The sequence below is a fragment of the Narcine bancroftii genome, chromosome 8, assembly GCF_036971445.1.
Source record: "Narcine bancroftii isolate sNarBan1 chromosome 8, sNarBan1.hap1, whole genome shotgun sequence".
Classification (NCBI taxonomy): Eukaryota; Metazoa; Chordata; class Chondrichthyes; order Torpediniformes; family Narcinidae; genus Narcine; species Narcine bancroftii.
This window is the reverse complement of record NC_091476.1, coordinates 155,827,117-155,853,851: the sequence shown is the minus strand read 5'-3', so window position 1 is coordinate 155,853,851 and position 26,735 is coordinate 155,827,117. Positions and strand designations below refer to the sequence as shown.

Here is a 26,735-nt window from a genome sequence, read left to right as displayed (position 1 = left end):
AATAATAAAAATCGTTTTTGAAAATTCCAAGGCGGCTGGTTTAGTACGTAATAGACTTCCATGTGTTAATTAGTTACGTGTGATTGTAACACGTGCCCAGTCTCGTCTCTCTGTGAACCCACCGAACCTGATACTCTTCCAGCATGACAGGTGATGGCTGCAATGATCGGCATCATGCAGAATTCTTGAATGATTCCTAGATTGAGAAATAGCATGAAATAGCCAGATAAGTTTAAAAGGTATAAGAAATAAGATTGTTGATCATTTGGCCAGACATCAATAGTGTGGAAAATTCTGGAAGCTATTATTTAGGAAGCTATAGCAGGTTCTTGGAAAATAATTATTAGCTTGGGCAGAGTCAATGTGGTTGTATGAAACTCAGCTTGTGTTTGAGGTCGTAACTGGTGAATGGGTCAGGGAATGTGGTGAATTTAACTCTATAAGATAGCCTTGAATAAGATGCTATACAAGAGCTAGATACAAAGTTAGAGTACATGGAATTGAGGGATAGGGATGGATGGGAGATTGCTTAACAAACAGAGTAGGAACAATTACCTCCTTCAAATCATTACTTTCTCAAATACTCATTTTTTAAATTAATGTTAGTTTATTTGAACTCATTTACTGTTGACCACCATTATTTCAAGATATTCTGAGCCTTCTGTGGAGACAAACACACACCCTTGGTTAAATTTACCTGCCATTTCTTCATTCTTGGTATATGAAAGACCCAAGTTAGATTTAACTAATCTCTTCCTTGTTAGTATCTATATTTTGGGACCTGTTATTGCTAGTTTGGCTTAATATGAGAACGTTATTGCCCTGCTGCAGTCCTTCTGATAATGTTTTTCTCATGGTGTTTTCTGGTAGGGTTCCAGGATTTAGCCCAGCTGCAATAATGGAAATGGCGATACATGTCTAAATTAGATGCAGTGCTGCTCAGAGGCAACTTACACTTGATGATGTTTCCATGCATCTACTTATCCACCTTGGTAGATGTAATAGGTTTATGTTAAATCAGAGCTTCCAAAGGTATTTCTGTGAAGTGGCAATTAATCCAGTCATTACCATGCTATTAACTTAAGGAACAGTAGGGAAGGACAACCATACTAAAAGGCAGGAGATAAGTAAATTCTTTTTTTTTTAAATCAGTGCACAAGAACAACAGTTAAAATCTGTTCAAGTATTGAAAGGAACAATGGAGGTTAAGATTACACATCTAAAATTTGCAGGGTGTAAGATGGTGGAAAACAATTTCAAGAGAAATGGCATAGGTACTTAAGGAACAGTATTTACTAGTTCTGCAGTTCAATATTTTCCTGCAAATAAAATATTTATTTTCATAATTTAATTGTCAGATTTATGAAAGTATATTCATTTCACAGATGAAATTTATATCAAATTTCAATCCATTATTTGTTACAGGCAACTTGAATGCCATACAAGATTTAACAAAGTTAAGGATTTTTAGAAAAGTAGTTGTTTTGATTTAAACATGTTCAGTAAAAAGGTACAATATCCTGTAGTCAGATGCGAGAACAGAGTATGATAATATCTGTGGTAATATATCAATCTTTAATTATAAATGTTATTAGTTACAATATACCAAACTTATTACATATCTTGGTCTTTCATAACTGGAAAAAGTACATTTTTTAAAGCATTAGAAAAAATTCACATCGGTTTTGCATCCTTCGCAATCTTGCAGTTTTGATTAAATTTAACAGAAAATCACAATATTTATCAACACAAATCTAGAACACATTAGTTATGTTCTAAAAAGAAAAATAATACATAAATAGACCCAAACAAATTAAAATACCTTACAACCTAATACAACGTCCTCTCTTTGTTTCAACTTGTCCCTCAGCACAGTACCAGCAGAGCAATAACATACAAATTAATTTTCATTTCACTTAACTCCTCCATCTTGTAATGTCCAAAACTAACAGTATCCTTTAAATTTATACAATTGGTATGCAATCAGTGCACAAAACCATTGTGTAAGTAACACTTAATATTTTGTAAACAAATGAAAGATAGATTGACTAAATCTGTTATTAAAAATTATATTGCTCTTGTAAACACCACCCTTAAGAGTACCTATTAGCTTTATGTAATAATTATACCACACAGATACTCTAAGGCATAACTAAATCATTTAGGAATGATTTTCATTTTGGAATCAATTTATCAACAAATAATACCTATTAATTAGGTCAGTATTTGTCAAGTACTGCACTTTTCATAATCTATAATCCAAAAGGAACTGGACAATTAGCAAAAGGTTTTAAAGAATGCCCACTTTAAAAGTGTTTCTGTATTAATTTGGTACAAATACTGTCAATATATCAAACAAACTAAGAAGCTCATCGCCTACGTATCTCACAAATACCTCTGCTGGAATCAAGCACAAGTTGATATGCTGGAACCTATGCTTCAAGTCTAAAAGATGAAATAGCAAGAGGACTATTGAATACTTAAACCCAAAGCTAAAAGCAAAACAGGTGCTGATGAATTCTCTATTTTCCCGATCTGCAGGCATCAAAGCTGAGTCAGATTCCATGTGCTTCAGATTATTGCTTCACTATGTAATCATTAACCTGTTGCAGGTCCTAAGTCTAAAGAAACCAACACAAAATGCACATGGACAACAATAATTATGGTTGTAAATGAGTCAATACATGCACTTGTTAGGTCAGTGATCATTCTGACATTTTAACATATCCACCTGAGGCATTGTATCTTGTATAGAATTCAACAGATTGTTCCACAGGACTTAAACAATAATGAGGCCTTGATTTTTTTTTTGTGATTAGTTTAAAAGGAAATTATTCTTTTGTTCCCTCAAAATTATGGTTATGAGAATAAAATGTTTCAGCCATCCATAAACTTCCAGCTATTTTATTGCCAATTGGAAATAAATTATTTATAAGTGTTCAGATTAAACTGTCCATAGGTATCCCATTGCCCTATATCTTAAAGATTTTGAAATTATATGAAGGGATAACTAACAACTTTTGACAGTTTTGATTCAGTGCCTTAAAATATGCTCTTCAGGGCATCAAGTACAGAATCAACTTGATTAAAAAAACATCTAGAGATGTTGAATTGGAGTATCAGTAGCCCATGGCTGAACTCCAGCAGCTACCGCCCTTACCCACCTTGGACATTTGTTTGTACAATCTGTAAGTAAAAGAATAATGAGATTTAGGAAATGATTTAGAATGGGACAAACTGTGGTGCTCATAGGAGATTTTATTTAACCAAATACAATTACACTAGACAACAAAGATTTTGCTTCCTGAACACTTTGGGTGATTTTATAGATTTTCGGGGTGCTGATCACGAAATCACTTTAAAAATTTCCTATCACCTACCTTTTTTTTTTAGATATAACCTATTTTTATGGTTTTCTGTCATATTTTAAGTCTACTAATATATTGCCCACAAAGCAAGCTGTTTTGGTCAGTCCAAGCATGCCTGGGCATGCACTCAGTGCAGATGCTACGCAAATGCTGTCTTAAGCCTGGGCATGCTTAGTCAGACTAGATGCAGATAGACTATAAAAGCAGTTCATATATAGATACCATGCATTACATTGATAGAGATTGAACGCATGTTGATGCACATTCTACAGGCAATAGCATAATGAGTGTACTTAACAAAGGCATTTATTATCTTCAGGAAGATTCAATATTAGCAGAGACATCTCATTAATGTCACAACAGCTGCAATTCATTCTGTTACATTTGTGGTGAGTATACGCCTAATGCTAAATTCAATAAAAGTTAATTTAATGTTTACTCAACTTCCTACGCAATACAGCAAATCTGAAATTATCTTTGTACTCATCTTGAAGTTGACCATCATAATCCCCAATTTTTTTTCAAGAAGCAAACATTTTGGAAAAAAAATGTTGTCCAGTGTTATTTTTAAACTTAATTGATGAGAAATGTTTTGTTAAGCAAAGTTTTGTTAATCTAAAAGACAAAGTATGCTGTATCATGGATATTTCAGTGCAGTAGCAAGAGGGGGACACTATTTGTTAGATCAAAATGACCTTTCTAAATCAAAGTACAAAGAATCAACGTTTGAATGCAATCTACATAGATCGCAAGAGGGAAAGCTAGTATTCCTGGGTAACAGAATAGTTAGAGCAAGATGAAGCAAATGAAGGACAAAATGCAAGCTTGATGACACAAGGAATAATCAAGAGGATTATAAAAATGTTGGAGAGGTAAAATAAAATGAGGGGAGAAGTAGTAGCATAAAAGGGAAATCCAATATCTTCAAGGATACATTGACTGCAAATTAATTACCAGAAGTTTAATCAAACCCATTAAGATTCATAATGACCTGTATGACTGTGATAGTATTTTATTGCTATTTGCCCAAAGAATTGTGATACAGCTGTGGTTAAATGAGCATGGAATTTGTTAAAATTGCTTTTGACTTATTTTTGAGGACAGAAAGAGCGATGAGGCCTGTGCATGGACATTCAAAAATAGTTTGTTGAAATCACCATGGGCTTATTAGGAAGACTGAATCGCTCACAAACAATCTGGACAGTGGAATATGAAACAGGCTAAGGGATAGAAAACCGAGCACACATGAAAAATAAGGCTTCAGAAAACTTACGCCTGGTTCCCCGTTCAACAAGGTATTGGCTCACATGATCTCAGCTTGAGCCCCACTCTGCTATCTTTTCCCCACAACGCTCATCTATGCCTTTAGTGGCCTTGAAGGATATGAACATGTTCAATCCTTCAAGGCCAGGATAGGGAGATGTGATATTTACTCGAATGGCCCCAGGGAGATTAAAGGTAAAGGTTCCATTGCTGTCACATAATAAATATTATATTTAGAATGTAACATACATGAAATTCTTTAACTTTTTTATCGTAAGGAAGACAGAGAGTCGCCACTTTGTCAAGCGCCCCTCACAGAAATGAGGCTCTAGCGAGGAACAAACATGTGACCCCTGGTTTACAAGACCAGTGCTTTAACCACTGAGCTATCATAGGCTCAAAAATGGAATTGAGAAGCTGGAGTTAACCATTTTGGTGCAGAGATGCCAAAGTTTTAAATGAGGCACATAAAATAATTTAAGATGTAAACAAATAAGGAGAAATTGAATACATGAGAAAATGCTTTTTTATAAAACAACTGATTGAGATTTGGAAATCAATGTCTAATCAGGATACAGGATACAATATATTAGTAGGTTTCAAAAGGGAATGAGATGAGTATTTGAAATGGAAAACTCTGTAGAGTTAAAGACAAAGACCAAAAAAATAGAACTACCTGGCCTGCACTTCAAGGGACAGGGCAAATTGGTTGAATTGAATAGTTCCTTCTCTACAATCTCTGAATCTAACATGGGATTGAGCCATAGTTAAAAATACCCTGAATAGATCCATGTAGTTAAACAAGAAAGTCTACAGACGCTGTAATCGTAGTTCACACAAAAATGTTGGAGAAACTTAGTAATTTATGCAGCATTCTATGCATAGTAAAGATACATAACTAATGTTTTGGGCTTGTGCTCTTCATCAAGTTATGGGCAAAACGCAGGCAGATGCCTGAATAAAATGGTGGGAGAGAGGGGCTGGGGGAGGAGCAAAGAGCTACAGGCAAAAGGCCCTAGGTTGATATGGGTGGAAGGGCCCAAGAGAAAAAGAGCTGAGAAGTAATAGGGGAGGGGATAGTTGGTTATGTATCCTTATCTATAAAGAATGCTGAGCTTCTTCACCATTCACCACTACAATAGGTTCCAACTTAGCTGATTTCAAATGGAAACAGGAAGTTGTAGCATCCTGTGCTAAATATTGGTGCAGAATCGTTACAATCATCCATTCAACCACTGTAGGAACTTATTTCCATTAAAAAAATACTTTTAGACATTTAAAGTTAGTGCTTGAACACTCACTATTTATTTGAATTAATACTGAGTACTGACTGAGAATAAAATAGTTGTACTGCAGTAAATCTTAATCCACTTTTCATAATTAATGCACTTAAAGCAAATGAAGTGGATATTAAATACTTTATTACTCCACAGCTTTTCCAATCTAATACTATAGGCTAATGAAAATAGAAAGGATGGGGCTGGAGGCTTTAAAAAGAGACTTTAATGATAGAGTGGGAGCCAAGGGAATCTCAAATAACTCTTTAAAGAGGTAAGCTCGAGGCAAGATATACATGGGACAATGAAAAGGGTTGAAATAATTAAGATAGGTACTTCTACCATGAAAATCAAAATTACAGTTAGTATTGGAATGATTTCTGGCCACTCTTCAGAAACTCATCTCTGTTTAGATGCTTTGAAAACAACACTTAATTTTTGCATTTTTACTCGTGCAGTAACTTTGCAGACACTGGGTTCAAAATTCTTGGTGGGTAAGGATGAAAATGAAATATTGTTCTTGCGTTCTACACATTCTGTAATATATAACCATATAACAATTACAGCACAGAAATGGGCCAGTTCAGCCCTGCTAGTCCTTGCCGAACACCCTCTCCCACCTAGTCCCATTGACCCTCCTCCACACTTCTCTCGACCCTTCTGAATGTTGAATTCAATAAATTTCAACTATTTTATTTTCAAAATCCCAATATCAACACATACAACGTTAAACAATACAGCATAGACGTGTCTGCATACCCCGCTTGCCCAAACTATGCAATTTAACTAATCTCACCTCCCTGCATGTTTCCCTTTATCCCTACCTTTCATTGTCTCTACCACGTCTCCGAAATTGTGATCCAATGGTGTAACACCACCTACAATGGTGTAACAAAACTTAATTGCATATCTCTTTTAAATTTTTTCTCTCTCACCCTGTAAGAATCTATCTATACCACAGGCAGCTTCAGGGTAGTGTACAAGGTACAGGAAATTTGTTGATCAATTTCACAGATTTGAACATTAAAAAAAATTCTATCCAGTCATATGCTAGTAAATATGATTGTTCTGAGGATACAGGTAGATAGGGTCGTAAAGGAAAGTTGCATAAGAATTTGGTGAGACCAAATTTAGAGCATCATGTGCAGTTTTGGTCACCTAACTACAGAAAAGTATCAATAAAATTGAAAGAGTGCTGAGAAGATACACTAGGATGTTGGCAGGACTTGAGAAAATAGGTTACAGGGTAAGGTTACTTGGAAAAGGTTAGGACTTTATTCCCTGGAACATAGAAAAATGAGGGAAAATTTGATAGAGGTTTACAAATTATGATGGGTATAGATAAGAGTAAATGCAAATAGGCTTTTTCCACTGAGATTAAATGAGATACAAACCAGATGACATAGTTACGATGAGAGATTAGGAGAAACATTAGGTGGAAGTTTGGAATGAGCTGCCAGTTGAAATGGTGAATGCAGGCTTAATTTTAACATCTAAGAAAAGTTTGGACAGGTAAATGGATGGAAGCGGTATGGAGAAACATGGAAATAGATGCATGTCAGGGGGCCTAGGCATATTTCGGCACAGCACAGAAGGGCCTGTTTTCTGTACTGTAATGTTCTATATTTCTAACCTGAGTCAGAATATGGGATCCCACCATACATGATTAACTCAGTGAAAGAAGAAAATCGACATGAAGCAACACCAAAAAATATGCAGATCAGAGACCTCAGACCTTTAAAATGACAGACTTTAAATCACCATTCTGACCTAGCCCAACCTCCAAGTTTCCCCACAGTATTGAACCAACTGCAGATAGGTATCATGACCCTGAACATTAGCAATCTGGCTAATAATTAGATGCTAACTAATATTTAATGTCTAAATGATTTGGATAAACTAAAATAGAAACTGATGAAGAAATATTCCAGTAGCGATCTATTTCATACCAGGAGTATGGATGAAAAATAATTAAACAGCTGCCAGGAGTAGGCCGTGCTGATCATCGGCGCTGGGATTAGGTAATGGGAAAGTTAAAGTGCACTGAATCAGTTTAGGGGAGCATTAAAATGAACTACAAGCAGTTCAAGGGAGTATTATCGAACAATCTCAAGTGAGTTGTGTATTAAAGGGTAATTGGACCAGGTGTGAAGTGGGAGGCAGGAAATGTTAAAAGTGCATCATTACTAGATCGAAGAAGTATTAAAGTGCAGGACAAGATGAATGGAACGTACAAGTGCACTTATGGGGTGTGAGGGAAGTACTAAAAAGTGCTGATATAGAGAGTGGAATATTTGGTTTTAACTGAATATTTGTCTCCAGAGGAAAATGCCTTAAAATTCTAATATATTGAAAATTAATTTAGTCGCAAATACAGTACCATTAGAAAAGTGCTGTTCAGCACTTTCTTTGTAGGACCAGAATCAGATTTTGAAGTTGAAAGGCCAAATTGGAGTTTATGCTGTGAACACTTATGGAACTGGAGGCAAGGGGTATGATATCAGAACTCAATCTTTGAAAGTGAAGGGTGAGGGAATATGGGAAGCATATTTGGCTTGTAACCCAGTCCAGCAGATAGCACAGATTATGGGAGGCATATTTGGCTTGTAACCCAGTCCAGCACAGATAGCACTGAGAGAAGACCAAGTTATCCTGAATATCTCCCACAACCATGTGGTCCAAGTATCCCTGAACGTTACATGGGGAATGGCATCATCTTGTCTATTCCTGGTGCAGAAGGCGACAATGGTGATTCACACCTAGTAGTGCTCAAATACCCAGATTTGTGTGAAAAAAAATTATTATTTTACTGTAGGAAAAGTTTCAAAACACTTAAAAATGCAGTATGCAATTAGAATTTTAGTCTAGGATGAAAAAATGTTGGATCTGCAATAAGACAGTATTAAAGTGTAATGAAACATGGGATGTGATATATTAAAATGTGGAATCTAGCGGACTGCTGTATTATAGTACAGATTCATATGTTGAGTGCAGTCACCACAATGGTGTTATATGAGAAACCATGAATAGGGTAAGTAGAGCATTAAGGGATAAAGGAAAGGTGAGAAGTGATTTAAGGTGCAGAGACAAGGTGAACAATGTATTAAAGCTTAAACAGTTTTTGACTGCTGTATTAAAGTAAGAGCAGGTGGGTGCAGTATTATTACAAAGAACTCAAATGAGCAGTGGACTTAAGACATAGATGTGCACAGTGTTTAGATTCATCCTCAACTTCTCCAGGTAATGAAACACTTTGGGCCTGTATGCAGCAAAACCTGGACAACATTCAGCTATGGGAGTTACAAGTGCCAGACAATAAATATTCCATGCAAGAGGAGAGCTTACCAGCAGTATGAATTACACAAAGGTTTGGTTTTTTTTGTATTTATTCAAATTATAATGGTTGGGATCTATAACAGGAGGTCTCCTCTGAGGTCATGGAAGGAAAAAAATCTCATTAGACAAAGAGTTTGTAAAATGCTAGGATTCTAAATGAGGGAAGGAACAAACTGGATTTTAGATGATAAGAGAATGATTTAAAAATGCAGAAATGAAGATGATTTTAACAAAAGAGAAATTAGTGCAAATTTGCAAAAAGTTGATGTGAGTTAGCCAGACCATGATCAACAAATGAGGTCAACATGTGTGGAGAAAGAAACCAAATTACCATTTCAAGTAATGATCTATCAGAACATTGATCAGACACATTTCTCTTTTCACAGATGGTATTTGATATATTATGTATTGCCCACACTATAATATGAAATTATCAATTTGGTAACAGGAAGTTACGGGGGAATTTCAATGTCACGAGCCTTTCAGAAAATCAGTGTTAAAACATTGTAGCTTTTATCTCTGTACAGTATTAACTTTGTTCTAAAATTATTTCTGCATTGTTCATGGACTGAAACAACAAATTATTTTGAATAAAACAAATCCTCCATTTTCTATCTCAGTAAACACAGAAAATGAAAACAAAAGCTTGATAATAAATTAATTCATTTGCTAAGTATCTAAGCAAATGACTTTACACTGTTGGTCTTATTATAAATCTATGGTACATTGTATTTGTATAACAAAGAGAAGAATGAAACTACATACAACTATCATCAGACAGAAATACTACAAATGTAAACAAGTAAAAGAACGTGAATGGAATGTAAAAAACAGGGAACTGCAGGCCAATTATTCTGGTCTCAGTAATGAATAAACTATTAAGTCCAAAATGTGCAGCAAATTAGTGAAAATCTGATATCATTAAGTAGCCACACCATGATCAATAAATTTAATTGAATTTATACGAAGAATTTACAAAGTCAAAAAGGAAATACAGAATGATGTACAATTAAATTTCAAAGGATGATTGAGAAGACACCATACAAAAGATTTTTTTACAAACATTAAGGCATATGGTATTAAAAGGAATGTAAGTACAATCCCCACTGACTCTTGGAGCTCTTTAGCTCAAAGTGGAGAAAGAACATTTGAAATGGTTTTGAAAATCATGATTTTGTGCATAGGTAGGCATACCAGAGCTCCATGTAAACAGTAGAAGTAGACACACCACACAAACTGACCCGACAGGCACCTTCTACCCCATTTATGGAAGAGTCTGCAGTTCTCAAATTGCTCAATTAACACACACCTTGATCCCAAGGAATTGGCTAAGAAGAATTTAAACAGTTTGAGAGTTGGCTAGGCACAGAATATAATAAATGGAAGTTTTCTGGCTTACTGGAAATAACCTACTTCTAATATTTTTCCTGCAACCTATTTTTTTTTTTTAAGTTAATTGTAGATTTGGACAAGCACAGAGCATTACGTTGAAATATGTTGATGATACTCAGAAGGGGACATTAATTAGTAAAAATCATACACTGATAAAATAGGAAGATAAATGGCAGCAAAGAAACATGGAAGTGTTTTTATATGTAATAGATGGACTTGCCAAGATTTAAGTGTTGAAATAAAACTCAGTGACATGAGACAAATTTAAACATTTATAGGATGTCAGAGTTTTTGCAGAGAAATGTTCTGAGCATCTCCCTTTGAGAAATTTAGAATGTTGAAAAGTTATCTGGTGCATTTTCATTATTTAAGATAGACTTGATTAAATTAAATTAACACCACTATTACGACACTAATAGAGGCAGTGTGTGATGAGGAATGTATTACAAAACTGTCATTAGATGTGAACACAACATACAAGAGTTTTATTATGGATATGAAATTTTGAATACCTCTATTTTAAAAATATACCCACTGCCCTGGAGCAAATTATAATAGTTAAACTGGATGTAAATTATGTACATTGAGGTAAATTTAAAAAAAAATTGTTTTAAATTTTGGCCCATGAATCTGTGTTGCCAAATTTACACCCAATTAACCTTCACCCCTCATACGTTTCAAACAGTGGGTGGAAACTGGAGCATCTGGGGAAAACCCACACAGACATGGGGATAACGTACAAACTCCTTCCAGACAGTGCGGGATTCGAACCCCAGTCCTGATTGCTGGCGCTGTAAAGGCGTTGTACTAACCTCTATGCCAACCGTACTGCCCAATCTGGAAACGGGAATGGTATTGTTTCTTACTCAACCAGGATATGGACATTATTGTTGATGTTATTATAGTCTTCCTTTGAACACAATAGATAAGGAGTGGCCTTTATCATCTTTATACCATGTGACTTTACAGTTTGTGCTTTTGAACTAGAACAATAAAAATTCAATATTCAACTCCCACCTGCATGTTACCCAAGCCTAGACTACTTGCTGACAAAAAAAGTGGTTAAAAATAAAGTGGCTTTACCTACCATCTCCTTCATCACATTTTATAAAAGATCATAAAAAGTCACCTGACATTTTGGACATGTACATAGCACTAAATTCAGTAGCAAGGATCTGTTCATGTCATTGGTAAGACAATCGTAATGCTGTGTGGTTCTTGACACATTATAGGAAGGGAACGAGAATCTGGAAAGAAAAGCCTGGATTTTATCTTAAGTTTACACAAATAGTAATAGTTATGAAAAAAGGTATTTAAAAACTATTGAATTTGCCACTGGAACATACAAGGCTAAAAAGGGGATAATCAAAGAAAGATGGTTATCAATGTGTGGTGAAGAGGTGACAGAAGGGCAAGGTTAAATATTTTAAAAGAGTTATGAGTTATGAGCATTGGGTGACTGAGCATCATTTGAAAGATGATTTAATTACCACAGAATATTAAAATTGATAACCCCCTTTAGTGGCTTCAATTTTAGGCAAAAATTTGTTTCTTACAAAATCTATAGTATCTTTTCACAAACAGTTCTCTAAGTGATGCAAGCTTCTCACTTTATGTACAGTATAGGAAAACCTATTGTTTAGTTCACAACTTTTGAAAAGCCTCTCACACCTCTAACCCTATTCTCATCTCTTTCTCTCCCTCTGTTCTTTTTCTCATTCTCCTCTCATCTTTCCACCACCATACTCCTCAGCTAAGACTATCACTTTTTCTTCATTCTGTGCCAAATACCTCCTACTGCCTCTCAGATCAAGTGGTAGTAAAGTTGTAACTTGCAGGTGCATGTTGTTCATTATGGTGGGTGAGATCTGGTAATAAGTAGGGGTACAAGAAGGAGGCTTGAGGACTGGTTTGATATTCATTGGACCCGAAAAAATCCCACGTGGACGCTTCCTAATACTGGATAGATGTCAGTTCTTCAGCAAGTGGTGGTGGATCTGGCTTCCAAGACAACTGTATCAGCTAATTTTGTACCCCCCACTCTGAAGATACACCACACCCTATTTCATACATGAATCACAGCCCATTTTTTTTAGCACTTCAAATAATTCCGAGAAAACCAACATCCATTTCATATCTTTGAAAAAGATATAAACTGCTGCGGTTCTTTGAAATTATAGTAGAAAATGAATTGTAACACAGCCCACAATTCCTATCTAATTCTACAATCAGAACCTACAGTAGGTAGGTAAACTACAAAATAAATCAAGGGAAGGTTGATCACCTGGATTAGGAAATGAAACAGTTGCCTAAAGGGGGTGAAAAAGAATATTGTTTTGCATCCTCACAACTGATCTTGTGTTTTTACCTTTACCAGAAAATAAAATGGTTCTGGGTGAGTTTAAATTATGATGCATATCATGTGGAATAAATTAGATAAGATGGTGAATCTTTTCTATTTGAGATTTTCACATGCTTGGAATTAGCCAAATGTGATCAAACTGTACATGCGTGAATGACTTCAAAAAAATGAATATACAGAAGAGATACTAGTTTTATATTTAATCTGTTTCAGTGTATCAGATTGTAGAAAAACCATGAGCAAAATAAATGGAATGTACTGATATCATAATTAAAATGTGAATGAGTCAGGAATATTAATTGTTGAAATGCACAACTTTTTTGAGCAATGCGCATGTGATACTTGTCATTACATGATTATTTAAATGGTATATACTATGGATTCAATTGCTCTGCATAAACTCTTGTCCAATGTAATTATCAAACAAAAGAGGTGGATTAAAATGTGGCATTCAATTCTGTTTCATTTTTCACAGATTGAAAAAAAGGGAGTTAATATTGAAATATATATATATATATTTAAAAAAAAATCAACATTTATTAGTGACATTTCCTTTTAGTGGCGAGGTGTAAAATGCACACCAATTTGATTCTCTGAAGAGGTGGAACTTAATTTACATTTTTGCCTGTATTATTTAACAGAGCTGATAGATGTTTAAAATAAATAATTCATAAACATGTAAAGGCAGCACACAAAGACATTTTATGCAAATACACAAAGCAGCTTTCTTGCTGAGAAATGAAAGGCCTTATTATTGAATAATGGAACTTCAAGAACCCAACTGATGTCAAAACAAAATGTGGTCAATGAGGCCAGAGATGCTAATTTTATGATAAACATAAACAACTAAATATGCATTTACTTTGCTTGACACGAGTACGTGTTTTTTATACAATGAGAAGGGAATAAACTAAAAACCTTTACAATAATCTAGGTGTGAAATTTTAATCCTTTGGTTAAACAGTCAATTTGATATTTGTATTCTCCCTCTGATGAAACTTTAGGTATAAATGGTGCATTTCTGAGACTTGGCTTTAAAGAGTGGCCCACCATAAGCAGGACAACAGGCCATGCAACTCCTCACAGAGGAAATCAATGTGTCCTGAACAGATCAAATACTACAACACATCAATTAAACTGTTGTCAACTCATTTCTGCTTGTACCAATAAAGGTCCTTTGCTGGAAAGGAAATTTATTTCAACCCCAAAGACTGATAAAGATTATCCTTTCTTCAGGATAGATTCTTTTTTTACTGATCATTTGTGATCACTTGTTCCTGTGTATTCCTGCGTACTACAGGTAGTGGATGGGCCTCTGTATTAAACACCCATTGTTCTGGAGACAGCAATTCATCTTCAGAGAATAACACATAAAGGTACCTTGGTTTAGGAAGGAAATAAAGAGAAGAGTTAATATACAACCAAAAATATTGATAAAACAGAATGTATGACATAGTTATACTATTTTTGTTTTCCAAATGAGAGTCAGAAATTCCAAGTCTAACTATTAAGAGAGGATTTCTAAATATTTGAGTTTTAAATGTTTGAATTTCATTGTCTCTATCTGAGAGCTTCTGTTTTTGAGTGCATGTACCTTTCAATGACTCTCTCAGTACATGAATGACATTTCTTAGTAGTTAAGACACAGGGAGTTTTAAAAACATTGTATAAGTGAATAACTCAGGCTAAAATGTATCATGTGTGGGGGAGAGGACTATGGGGGGCAGAGAGGGCTATGTGGGGAGAAGAAGGGTTAAACTTTATGCAGAAACTGGTTTCTGTGCAAGATGAGCATCTCCACAGCTCTTCAAATTTTCACCTGCAATCAGAATGGTTGTATCATGACCTGGTTGACATTCCATCTTCATCCAATCACATTGGTTTGAGATACAAGCAAAATTTGATGTTATTCTGGATGACTGCCAAAAACGTTCAATTAAATATACATTTCACATAGTGATAATTTTTGGCAGTATTTTTATATTACAATTTTCTCCTAAAATACTCTTCTGGAAGGGCTGGGTTAAAAATAGGAAAGGTGTTGAAATCTCTTGGGTGCAAAGAGACTGACTAAAGTTCTAAGATGGATTCTGCATGTGCACTTCTGATCCTAAGTGTACCATAATGGATGCCCCCAAACACACAAAAACTCAGCATAAATGGTGGAAGGAAAGCGTAACCTCCTGTCTGCGGCTAACTCTGGAGTTCTATATTAGCCTTGTCAACCACCAGAGAATCCAGAAAAATGGAATGGAGTTAAATTAATCCCAAGTCCATTGGAACTGTAAGACAATGATTTGCTTGAGAGTACTAATCATGGATTAAACCAGTCATGTTCCAATCCTATTTAATTTTGCTATCTTTATGAATAAAATGCTGAACCAGGAATTGTTATGCATTTGGTGTTCCAAGAAACTTCTCTGAATACATTTGCCAGAATAATTTTAATGCCTACTTCAAAGTTTCAGCAAGGAAAAAGCTCTGCTGTACATCATCATGGTGTGGCAGGGTACTGTAGACATCTCTTATTCCAGAAAATCCAGCATCTACTCGACAGTGCTGCTCCAGAGCCTGTACAAATAGAAAACAGGGACTCAATGTAGCCTCTTTGGCTTTAGTTAGATCATACAGTTATGGGTTTAAATTACATTGCTTTTACTCCATACCAACTAATCTCTCTCTGTAAATCTGCACTTTCGTACTGCTACTTGTACTATTTATCAGATGTCTCTGGTCTGCTTGCAAAAAAACCCTCTATCTCTTCATCTTTGTACATGTGAGAATAAATCTGAACCTGTGAACATAGCTCAGACCATCACACAAACCTCCCTTCCCCCCCCCCCCCCAACCCCCATATCAGCTCACTGTCCTGCTACCTCAGAAAACCAGCCAACATATTAAAAGACTCATCCCATCCTGGCCACACTCTTCTTCTCCTCTCCCAACAGGATGAAGATTCACGTGTGAGATCACACATCAGATTCAAGAAAAGTTCTTTTCTGATATTACCAGACTCCTGAACAAATCTCACACTTACAAAATTGTATTCTGTATGAGCTAATTTCTTCCTGTAACTCTGCATCCTGTATTGTGTTTTATTTGTTGTACTATGTATAGGATGTCTAACTGGATTGCTCACAAAACAAAATTTCTCACTTGGTATATGTGAAAAAACTTGAATTTGTTTAATTGTATTGATTCAACGCACAGTGAAATAAGTTCCATCTTCTGAAGGTGAGTATTGATTTACCAAAAGGTTCCTATAGAGTGGCTTCTGTCAGTCCTGCTAGGATGCTATAGAATGCCAGAAGCTGAACATTGTGGAGCAAAGGTGGTTGGATTAGATGGACTCCAACATTCATTCCAAGTGAAGCCACATTTCACTTGTGAATCTGCAGGGGTCATCTACTGCATCCCGTGCTCTCGCTGTGGTCTCCTCTACAATGGAAAGACTGGACGCAGACTGGGTGCTCGTTGAGCACCTCAGCTCTGTCTGCCACAATAGCAAGGATCTCCCAGTGGTCACACATTTTAATTCTCCATCCCATTCCCTTGCCAACATACATGTCCATGGTCTTATGCATTGCTAGAGTGAGACCAACTATAAATTGGAGGAACAACAACTCATCTTTCGACTGGGCACCCTCCAACCAGATAGCATTAAAAAACACCCCTCACCCCTTCCTCCCCCATAGTCTCTCCTTTCCGTCTCCTTTCGCACAAACATGATAAATTCCATCTAGTCCTTTATCACATCCAATTAACACCTTTTGTTGGTCTGGATTCCTCCCCTATTGTTTGAATTCTGAGACTCTCTGTTCTATCCTGTTTCTGCCTTTTCTGATTTTTGCTTGAAGAAGGGCTCAGGCCCGAAACATCAGCAATATATCTTTGTCTTCTATAGATGTGGAATAAACCAGCTGAGTTCCTCCAGCATTTTGGTGTTTTTAACTATAATCACAGCGTCTGCACACAAAGATCAGCGTGTACAGAGCCGTTGGTCATATCCACGCTCCTGTTCGGCTCCGAATCATGGGTCCTCTACCGGCATCACCTATGGCTCCTAGAACGCTTCCATCAGCGCTGTCCCCGCTCCATCCTCAACATTCATTGGAATGACTTCATCACCAACATCGAAGTACTCGAGATGGCAGAGTCCGCAAGCATCGAATCCACGCTGCTGAAGACCCAACTGCGCTGGGTGGGTCACGTCTCCAGAATGGAGGACCATCGCCTTCCCAAGATCGTGTTCTATGGCGAGCTCTCCACTGGCCACCGAGACAGAGGTGCACCAAAGAAGAGGTACAAGGACTGCCTAAAGAAATCTCTTGGTGCCTGCCACATTGACCACCGCCAGTGGGCTGATATCGCCTCCAACCATGCATCTGGGTGCCTCACAGTTCAGCGGGCTGCAACCTCCTTTGAAGAAGACCGCAGAGCCCACCTCACTGACAAAAGACAAAGGAGGAAAAACCCAACACCCAACCCAATCCATTGATTTTCCCTTGCAACCACTGCAACCGTGCCTGCCTGTCCCGCATCGGACTTGTCAGTCACCAACGAGCCTGCAACAGACGTGGACATACCCCTCCATAAATCTTCGTCCGCGAAGCCAAGCCAAAGAAAAGAAAGACAGAGTCTGCAGCTTATCGTGTTTCATTCAACTCAGGCTTCGCAGTCAACCAGGCGGTAGGCACAAATAGCTTCCAGGAATTGGGGCCAGTGGTTGAAGAGATGTGATGAAGAGCAGACAGCTGGATATGGGGGCTTGAGCTTGGGGTCAGCATCTACAGACCACCCCCCCCCCCCCACCCCCAATCACTGGGCAACAATTCTTTGCTTGCCTTTGAATAGCACACATAAAAAGAGCTATTCATTGAATCTTGGTACAAGGGTCAATAATAAGTAAAACTAAGATTTATTTAACTTGTTAAAAATTCTGGCATAAAATTCCTGGCAAAATACTGGCTAGTTATTTGAATTCTTTCCATCTTGAAGTGTTGGATTTAGCATCATGTTCAGCACTGGAACAAAGTCCCTTTGCCTACAATATCTATGACGGCAAATTAAATGAAAGCTCAGGTGCCTGCAAATGATCCATTTCCTCCATTCACTGCAGGTGCCAGTTTTTCCAGAAGCTTCTTGGATGCTACTATTGTGTTCGTCTCCATCATCACCCCCTGGAGCCTCTTTCAAGCACCTACTGCTCTCGGTGTGAACAATCTTGCCTTGCACATCTCCTTTAAACCTCCCCCCGCCCCCCCCATCATCTTAAATACATCTCCTCCAGTACTTGACTGACACATTGTAAAATAAAATAGCTTGCATTTTATATGAAGATCTCATGACATATAGTTTCTATCACCTAGTTGATTTCTGTACTCTGCAAATCAACTTGCATCAAAATTTAAAAAAAACTGAATGGGAGGGGAGGTAGGGAGGATGGGATGGGAAGAGGGGGGGGGGGAGAAAACGACACTGTATATATTTGAAAAAGAAAATGTATCTTGATCAATGTGGTTTATAGTGTGAAAAATAAAAAAATTTAAAAAAACCCAAAAACTAATATCATGTAATTAAACGAGTGGTACCAATGAACATGCAATATCTTCAGCATGCCAGCATTGGTCACGGTTGCCAATGGCCAGTATGTAGATAGAAGAATCCATAAATGGCACCCTGGAAAATTCCCAAGATTACAGGAGGGTGGAAAGAATCCATTTAAAAGATACCCTAGTTACAAATATATCATTCAGAAGTTCAGCAAGAGAGCCAAGACACTAAAATGATTATGTTTCTTATGAAGCTGGAATAAAAATCTTACAGAACACACTATGAAAAATATTTATATAGGCTTCACATACCTGCACCGCCTCCCAGCCCCACTCTCTATACCTGGGGTCATGGGTAAATCTCCACATGTGCATGTAGGTTTCAACCACTTCAGGACGCAAGATGTAATATTTATCATTCATTCTTGTAGCAACAGCATCTGCACCTCCATCGAAACGAAATGCTTCAGGACCAAGTTTAGTTGCTAAAAAAAAAGTAATTGTACATGCAATATTCCAATAATGTCAAATGAATGCGCCATTTAATTGCGGCATGAGAATCCTTAATCCACCTGGTCTACAGATTAGATTTCAGATTTATTGTCACAGAAAATGCATGACATCACATCCAATCCTGAGATTCTTTTTTTCTGCGAGGCAGAATTACCACTTATTGGTAGTGCAAAAAAAATTTACAAGATGACACACCACCAGATTCAAGAACAGTTTATTTCCTGTCATTATCAGCCTCATGAATAAACCCAATAGTAAAATTATGTTTCCTTTGCCCCATAACAACTGATTTCTCTCTGTGATTCTACACTTCTGTCCTGTGGCTTACTTGCTGTACTGGTTGCTTGCAAAAGAAAAAATTCATTTATTCACTATCTAACTCGCATCATGTTATTAAATATCATTACATTTGTTGTCCTATTCAGTGGTGTGATTTTGGGGTAGAAATCTCTTACCTGAGCGTTTGTACGATTCATGGCAGGTGATAGTGATTTCTGCTGCCAATTCCATATAGTGTTTAGATAGATCTGTTGGTGCATCATCAGCTCCCATAGCTAACATCCCTCCTGAAAAACAGGCCAAGTGCCCCATTTTATGGTCCAATATTCCACCTCTCCACTCTGCAATATAAGTCAAACCACTGGCAGACTTCCTCACGAGATTTGTCTCTATAGCCTACAGAAATACAAAGAGAACTGCCAAAAGTTAATGCAGAACTACATAGCATTCAAATTAATATATTTGGCAATACATGTTTTCAACGATCATTTGCTAAGCTTCTGTGCTTAAATTCTAAATTATTGTTAATTAGAGGAAATCTAAGTTCAACAGAATAAGCATGGATTTGGCATAGGTAAATTTGGCAGCACAGCTTGCATAGCAGTTGGCACATCTCCATGACAGTGCCAGTGACCCAGGTTTTAATCTACTGCTATCTGTGAGGAGTATTGTACATTCTCTTCGTAACTGTATGGGTTTCCTCCAGGTACTCTGGTTTCCTCCCATGTACCAAACACATACAGGTTAGCAGGTTAATTGGTCACAAGGGTGTAATTGGGCCAGAAGGATCTGTTATTGTGCTGGATCTCCAAATTTTAAAAAAAATGCATTTTAGAAATGAGCTTAAATTAAAAATTATATTGGAACCTGTAATGTAACAAACCTTTATGGAACAGATTGTTCAGATACAGTTTGGACACTTTCTCATGAAGGAGGAACAAACAAAACCAGAACCCTATGAATGGCAAAAGGGATGCAGAAGAAGATAAAATGAAAGAAGCTTCTGTATGACAAGATTGGGGTTATAAGTACCGGGAGAAAACAAATTAATTAAGGCAATTCAGCATGGATTGTTAAGGGAAAATTATGAACAACCAATTTGATAGAATTTTTTGATGAAGTGGCAAAGTTGATCAAAGGAGTAAGTCAGCATACATTTCAAAAAAGCATTTGATAAGTAATATATTACAAAGCTGAAGCACAGGGCAATAATGCAATACATTTAGCATGGATATGAGAATGGATAAATATTGGACAACTGAGGGTCTGTAAACGGGCTTCAATTGCTCAAGAATCTAAAGCCCCTCCCTCTGTACCATCTCTTCTTTGACACCATCTTTCTATTTCTATTGGGGGTTTACTATACTCCCTCTACGCCCACAAGTGCACAGCTAACTTCAAACTTGCTGATGACACCACAAGCCAGGTATCAAGTAATGATGAGTTGGAATGCAGGAAAAACATTGAACTTCTAGTGGCAATGTGCCAAGAAAACAATTTCTCTCTCAACGTCAATAAGAAGGAGATGATTACTGATTTCAGGTGAGTGAGCAGAGGCTCCTGTACTCATTCATAGCATTTGAATGGAAAGAGTAGATTAGGAATAAATATCCCCAATGATCTGACCTGGGACAAACATATCGATACAACAATCCAGAAAGCGCACCAATGCTTCTATTTACTCAGAGGACTAAGGAAGTTAGGCATGTCCCCTCTGTCCCTCAACAACTTCTACAACTTGAATCTTGAACTGAACTTCTACAGGTGTACTGTCAAAAGCACACTTAGTGGATGGTTCACATCATGGTATGGAAGGTGTTCTGCTCAAGATCAGAAACTGCAGAAGACTGCAGAATGTAGCTCAGAACACAATGAAAACTTACTTCCTCTTCCCTCCATAAACTCCTTCGACTACTGCCTAGGAAAAGGCACCCAAAATACTGAATGACTTATCACCCTCCAGCCACACTCTCTTCTCCCTCCTCCCATTAGTGAGAAGGCTTGAGTGTGAAAGCACACACCAACATGCTTAAAAACGGTTTCTTCCCTGCAGCCATCAGGTTCTTGAATGAACCCCATAACAGGGCTCACATGATGCCCTTGCCTGGTGCTAATTGATCTTCCTTTTTCACTGTAATCCTGTACTATGTAAATTGTATTGAAACACAGTTGTATGTAATGCTAGAGGTAACCTGTTGGTATATTTGCAGAAGAACCCTTCTCACTGCTTTGGGAATTTTATAGCAAATAAACAAATTTTAAATGTAATTGAAATATCCTGCTTTTTAATCTCAACTGTAGGTCTCAGCATCTGCATGCACAATATCTTTCTTTTCCCATTCTTTGGAGTGCTTGGCAGACTTTTACAGCTAGTAAAACAGTTTTGCTGTGGAGTAACCACATTGTAAATTGTGTTATTCACCTTGCAATGAGCTCTTTAATTAGTGTACAGCTATCCCCTGCTATCCGAAAGTAGAGCATTCCTATGAAACCTCTTGTAAGCCGAAATGGCGTAAAGCAGAGAAGCAATTACCATCAATTTATATGGGAAAATTTTTTGACTGTTCCAAGACTCACTGCCTTGAGCTCTCCCGACAGCCTGCTATCAGTCCCCACACTGATCCCACTGCTCCACAGCCCACTGAACACTATTTTCACCTTTTTATGTAGAAGTGAAAACCTTATTTGGATTTCTTTCAGTTAGCAAAAATAGGTACTATGTAGGTCTTTCGTAAAAGCAAAGTGGTGTAAAATGAACTTTCGAAAGAAAAAAAGGGGGGGGGGGGAAATACCTGTATTGATATCAGCTGCTGCTTGAAGTCTAAAATCTGTTTTCAGAATTCTTTTAGTTGATAACACTTACTGAATCTGTGGTTGTTCAGGACTAGAGGAGCATCCTGGATTCCAAATGTGACTGCATATGCATTCAATGGAACTGTTGCACCCGATCATGCCCTCTTTTCCATATAATAAAAATGGCGGCACAGTTAGTGCAACACTATTACAGCACAGCAACCTGGGTTTGAATCCGGCACTGTCTGTAAGGAGTTTATACATTCTCCCCATTCTGCTTGTGTTTCTTCCCACCCTTCAAAATGTAAGGGGGCTGTAGGTTAATTGGGGTATTTGGGCGGCAAAGGCTTGTCTAAAGTTAAAAAAATAAAATTAAATTAAAATAAAAATCCAACACACTCTTAGTTCCACACTTAACTGATTTATTTAATCATCAGTTAGTTTATTTATATTTCTTCTTCATTTAGCTTGACGTATATTCAGTTTTAATACACAGCTACTCTTTAGTAAGAGGAATCCATGAAAGGGTAAATACATATTGGCTCATCATAAACAAAATGGCCTACTGATGCTTCATGTTTTCATGAATATAAAACAATATTTGTTAAGTTCCATGAAAATATTTCAAGGATGTGAGAATTCTGTACCTGTAAAGCCTCGTAATACATAGTTTTTGCTTCCTCATCAGTTTTGTCAGACATTAGCCAGGCTTTGATCAAATATTCATAGAAACTATCCCCAAGTCCACCAATGGAGACATGATCTGAAAAATGAAAATAAGAAGGCACAGTTAGCTTTAAGGTGTTCTATTTTGCCTCATTCCATTAAGTTCTAAAAAAAAAACACACAAGGAGGCAGGTAACTAATTCTTGACATCGTAACTCTCGTACAAATGCAAAAATAAACCAAAAATTCTGAGAAGCAAATCTTGTTGCAACATGCTTCAACATGAGCATACTGCTATTTCTTTTGACTACTGTACTTTGCTGATCATTCAAGCCTCTCAATAACCTGTTATCTGAATCTTTCCATTCCGCCTCCTGAACCTGCTCCCACCACAGCACCAAAATAGGTCTGATTAAATCATAAGTGACACACTCTGTGTCTGTAATTATGGTGCATTATCCATAATCATCTGTACCATCACGGTTCCGTTTTTGACAAAGTGAACCTATTTTTCCTCACAAGGCTCGCCTCATTATCCAGATCATTTAATTCCACCATTTCCTATCCAACTGTAGTTTGAACATTTCTAGAAATGGTTTTCCCACCTACCCCATACCTTGAAGTCCTCCAAAGATCAATCCTTGGACTATTCGCTTTTACGATACCTCTTTGATCTATAGTCCTAGAATCAGCTTCAAGGTGTTCACACTGGATGAAAATTCATACATTGTGAATCTTTAAAAAGTCAGGTCTCACTTATTGGACAATCTGCAACATGCCCCACATCAAAGGATATTTGACCGTGATACCAAGCTCAAGTCTGGGTCAGACAGGAGATAATTTTGCCTATTGTGGGTTGGATTTTTTTGGAAACTACTGTTGACAAGAAACTACCTCAGATGTGGTAGTTTGGCAGATTTTAGAGTGAGAGATAAAAAAAATTTCCTGGAGAAATTCAATGAGTAAAACAGCATCAGCAAGAGATGAAGAATGACTAACATTTTGAGCTCAAACTCTTTATCAAGAATGAGGAAATGTAGTACAGAAGTTAGAGTAAAGAAGACTTGGTGGGAGGGGGAGACAAGACCTATTGAAATATGGAGACCAGGTAGAAGTGAAACATGACAGACAGAGCATTGGTATATGCCAAAGGGAGAGAGAGGCAACAAAAAAATAGTCAGATAGAGTAAGTGACATATAGGATGGAGTGGGTGATTAGAAGCCAGACTGCCAGGGCTGCAATCTGAAAAGTAGAAAAGGCGCGAAGAGAGACCAGTCAGAACTAAGAGGGGGTGGAGGAAGAGGAGAGAATGGAATCCAGTGGGTTGATGGGGGTACAGAGGATTGGAACCAAATAGAAGGGGGAATGAAAACTAGTGGGAGTGAGTAGGAGAGGGCATCTTCCTGACTGCTTACTACCCCAGACTTTCAAATGATGCAAGTTTACAAATCTCCTGTGAAGCAGATGACCTGGCTATAAGAGAAAGCCATTCTCCATAACGATGCCCATCAAAACACTTGGAATTGTCCCAACAAGCTTGAGTACATAACTTTTGTTATGAGTCATTCTAAAAGAAAGAAAGACTTGCATTTGTCTACTGCCTTTCAGAACCTCAGCAGATTTTTAAAAAAAATTTCAATATTTTTATTGGATTTTACATAAAAATACAGTACAACTCCAATGAACAAAAAAAACTGGATTCTCCAAAATCCTCATTTATCCTAATTTTTTTAAAGAATTGGATAAATGAGGATATTGGAAGCAAATCAGAAATCCTCATTTATCTTGGAGCCAAACTGACCTCACAAATTGAAAAAAAAATTAATTCGACATGAAATTAGAATGACGATTGTCCTCATTTCTTCTTTACCTTCCCCTATTGACTTTTATCTCCAACTCTCCCTTTTAAATTGCATGCCACTGTCTCCCAGCCACAAGCAGTTGGAAGAATATCTTGTTCTTTCTGGCGTCATCAAGGAGAGCAGCCTCCCGGGAGCAGGAGCGGGACCACACACTGATGCTGACTCCAAGTGTCTGCTGACCCCAAATGTGTGTGTGTGTGTGTGTGTGTGTGTGTGTGTGTGTGTGTGTGTGTGTGTGTGTGTGTGTATATATATTCGGAGTTAGAACTCCAGCATCGGGTGCTCTGGTAACTGGGGAGTCAGGAGCCCGCCAACTCACTAGTCACTGGCCTGGGAAGCCACCCTGGGGATCAGCGGCAGCAGTGGTTCAGATTGAGAGGTTGGGTGATCTCGGTGATCGGTGGCCACATTGGGTTCGTCTCAGTGATCGGCAGCGGTCAGCATGTTTTTGGTGAGAATTAAACATTATTTTAATGCTTAAAAAGCCTTTCCTTGTTGTTTGTTATTGTTTAAACATTGATAAGCAATTTGCTGTTGCTAATGGCCTTTTTTTTTTTAAAATGACCAGTTATCCAAAAAAAAACGTTAATCCAACATAGGCCCAGTCCCGACCATTTCAGATAATCGGAGTTGTACTAAAGGACATAAGTAAAAGCCATTGATCAAAGCTAATAAATAAAAAGGAATGTACAGAAAAAATGTTATACAAGAAAAATAAAACATATATAAACTCAATAGTGTAACAGTCAAACAAAAAAAGTAGCATACAATTTCAACATATGGCTAATTAAAAATGATTTTCAAGAAGTAACTATTACACAATACTACAAATCTAACCCCTTCACTTCTGAAGTTATCTGCTAAGTACATATACTTTCACTTCTTTCTTTCTTTCTTTCTTTCTTTGGCTTGGCTTCGCGGACGAAGATTTATGGAGTGGGTACTTTCACTAGCTTTACAAGAAACCACAAACTCACAAAACAAGATCCAAGTGAAAGGACCCATAAACTTAGAAAATTTAAATCCATTACAGAACATCTTATTTTTTCCGTAGTTAGGCATGCCATCATATCAGATAGCTTGGTTTGGCCAAAATTATGAGGATGAGGGCATAACTTTTGTACTCAGTACCCCACCCAGTGAAGACAAGCATGCCAAAGGGTGAATAAATCCCCAGGGCCTGACAAGCTATTCCCTCGGACCTTGAGGGAGGCTAGTGTAGAAATTGCAGGGGCTCTGGCAGAAAGATTTAAAATGTCCTTAGCCATGGGTGTGATGCTGGAGGATTGGGAGGTAACTCATGTTGTTCCATTGTTTAAAAAAGATTCTAAAAGTAAAACTGGAAATTATAGGCTGGTGAGCCTGAAATTAGTAGTAGGTCAATTATTGGAAGGTGTTCTAAGAGATCAGATTTATAATTATTTGGAGAGCCAGGGACTGATTAGGGATAGTCAACATGGATTTATGCATGGTAGTGTGTTTTTCGAGGAGGTTACCAGGAAAGTTGACAAAGGAAAGGCTGTAGATGTTGTCTACATGGACTTCAGTAAGGCCTTTGACAAGGTCCCACATGGGAGGTTAGTCAGGAAGGTTCACATGCTAGGTATTCATGATGAAGTAGTGAACTGAATTCAACAATGGCTGGATGGGAGAAGCCAGAGAGTAGTGGTGGATGATTGCTTCTGAGACTGGAGGCCTGTGACTAGTGGTGTGCTTCAGGGATCAATGCTGGGATCATTGTTGCTGGTCATCTATCTCAATGATCTGGATGATAAAGTAGTAAATTGGATCAGCAAGTTTGCAAATGACTCTAGGATTGGACGCATTGTGGACAGGGAAGAATGTTTTCAAAGCTTGCAGAGGGATCTGGAACAGCTGGGAAAATGGCAGATGGAATTTAATGCCTACAAGTGTGAGTTGTTTCATTTTGAAAGGATAAACCAAGAAAGGACATACATGGTAAATGGTAGGACACTGAGGAGTACCGTGGAACAGAGGGATCTGAGAATACAAATACATAATTCCCTGAAAGTGGCGGTGTAGAGAGCTTTCATAAATCAAAGTATTGAGT

At 37.4% G+C, this 26,735-nt stretch overlaps 1 protein-coding gene across 4 annotated transcripts in view; it reads right to left on the bottom strand.

Annotated features, from left to right (window-relative positions):
* Positions 1-10,179: 10,179 nt before the first annotated feature.
* LOC138741431 (mannosyl-oligosaccharide 1,2-alpha-mannosidase IA-like) overlaps positions 10,180-26,735 on the bottom strand; it is a 97,360-nt gene continuing 80,804 nt past the window's right edge. For all 4 annotated transcript variants that reach the window (XM_069895514.1, XM_069895511.1, XM_069895513.1 and 1 more), the window contains 5 exons: positions 22,783-22,898; positions 19,519-19,738; positions 18,863-19,035; positions 15,454-15,569; positions 10,180-14,378 (listed from right to left, as the gene is read on the bottom strand). In XM_069895514.1, the coding sequence (XP_069751615.1) occupies positions 14,249-14,378; positions 15,454-15,569; positions 18,863-19,035; positions 19,519-19,738; positions 22,783-22,898 (755 nt within the window). In that variant the 3' untranslated portion in view covers positions 10,180-14,248. The remainder of the gene's footprint in view (positions 14,379-15,453; positions 15,570-18,862; positions 19,036-19,518; positions 19,739-22,782; positions 22,899-26,735) is intronic.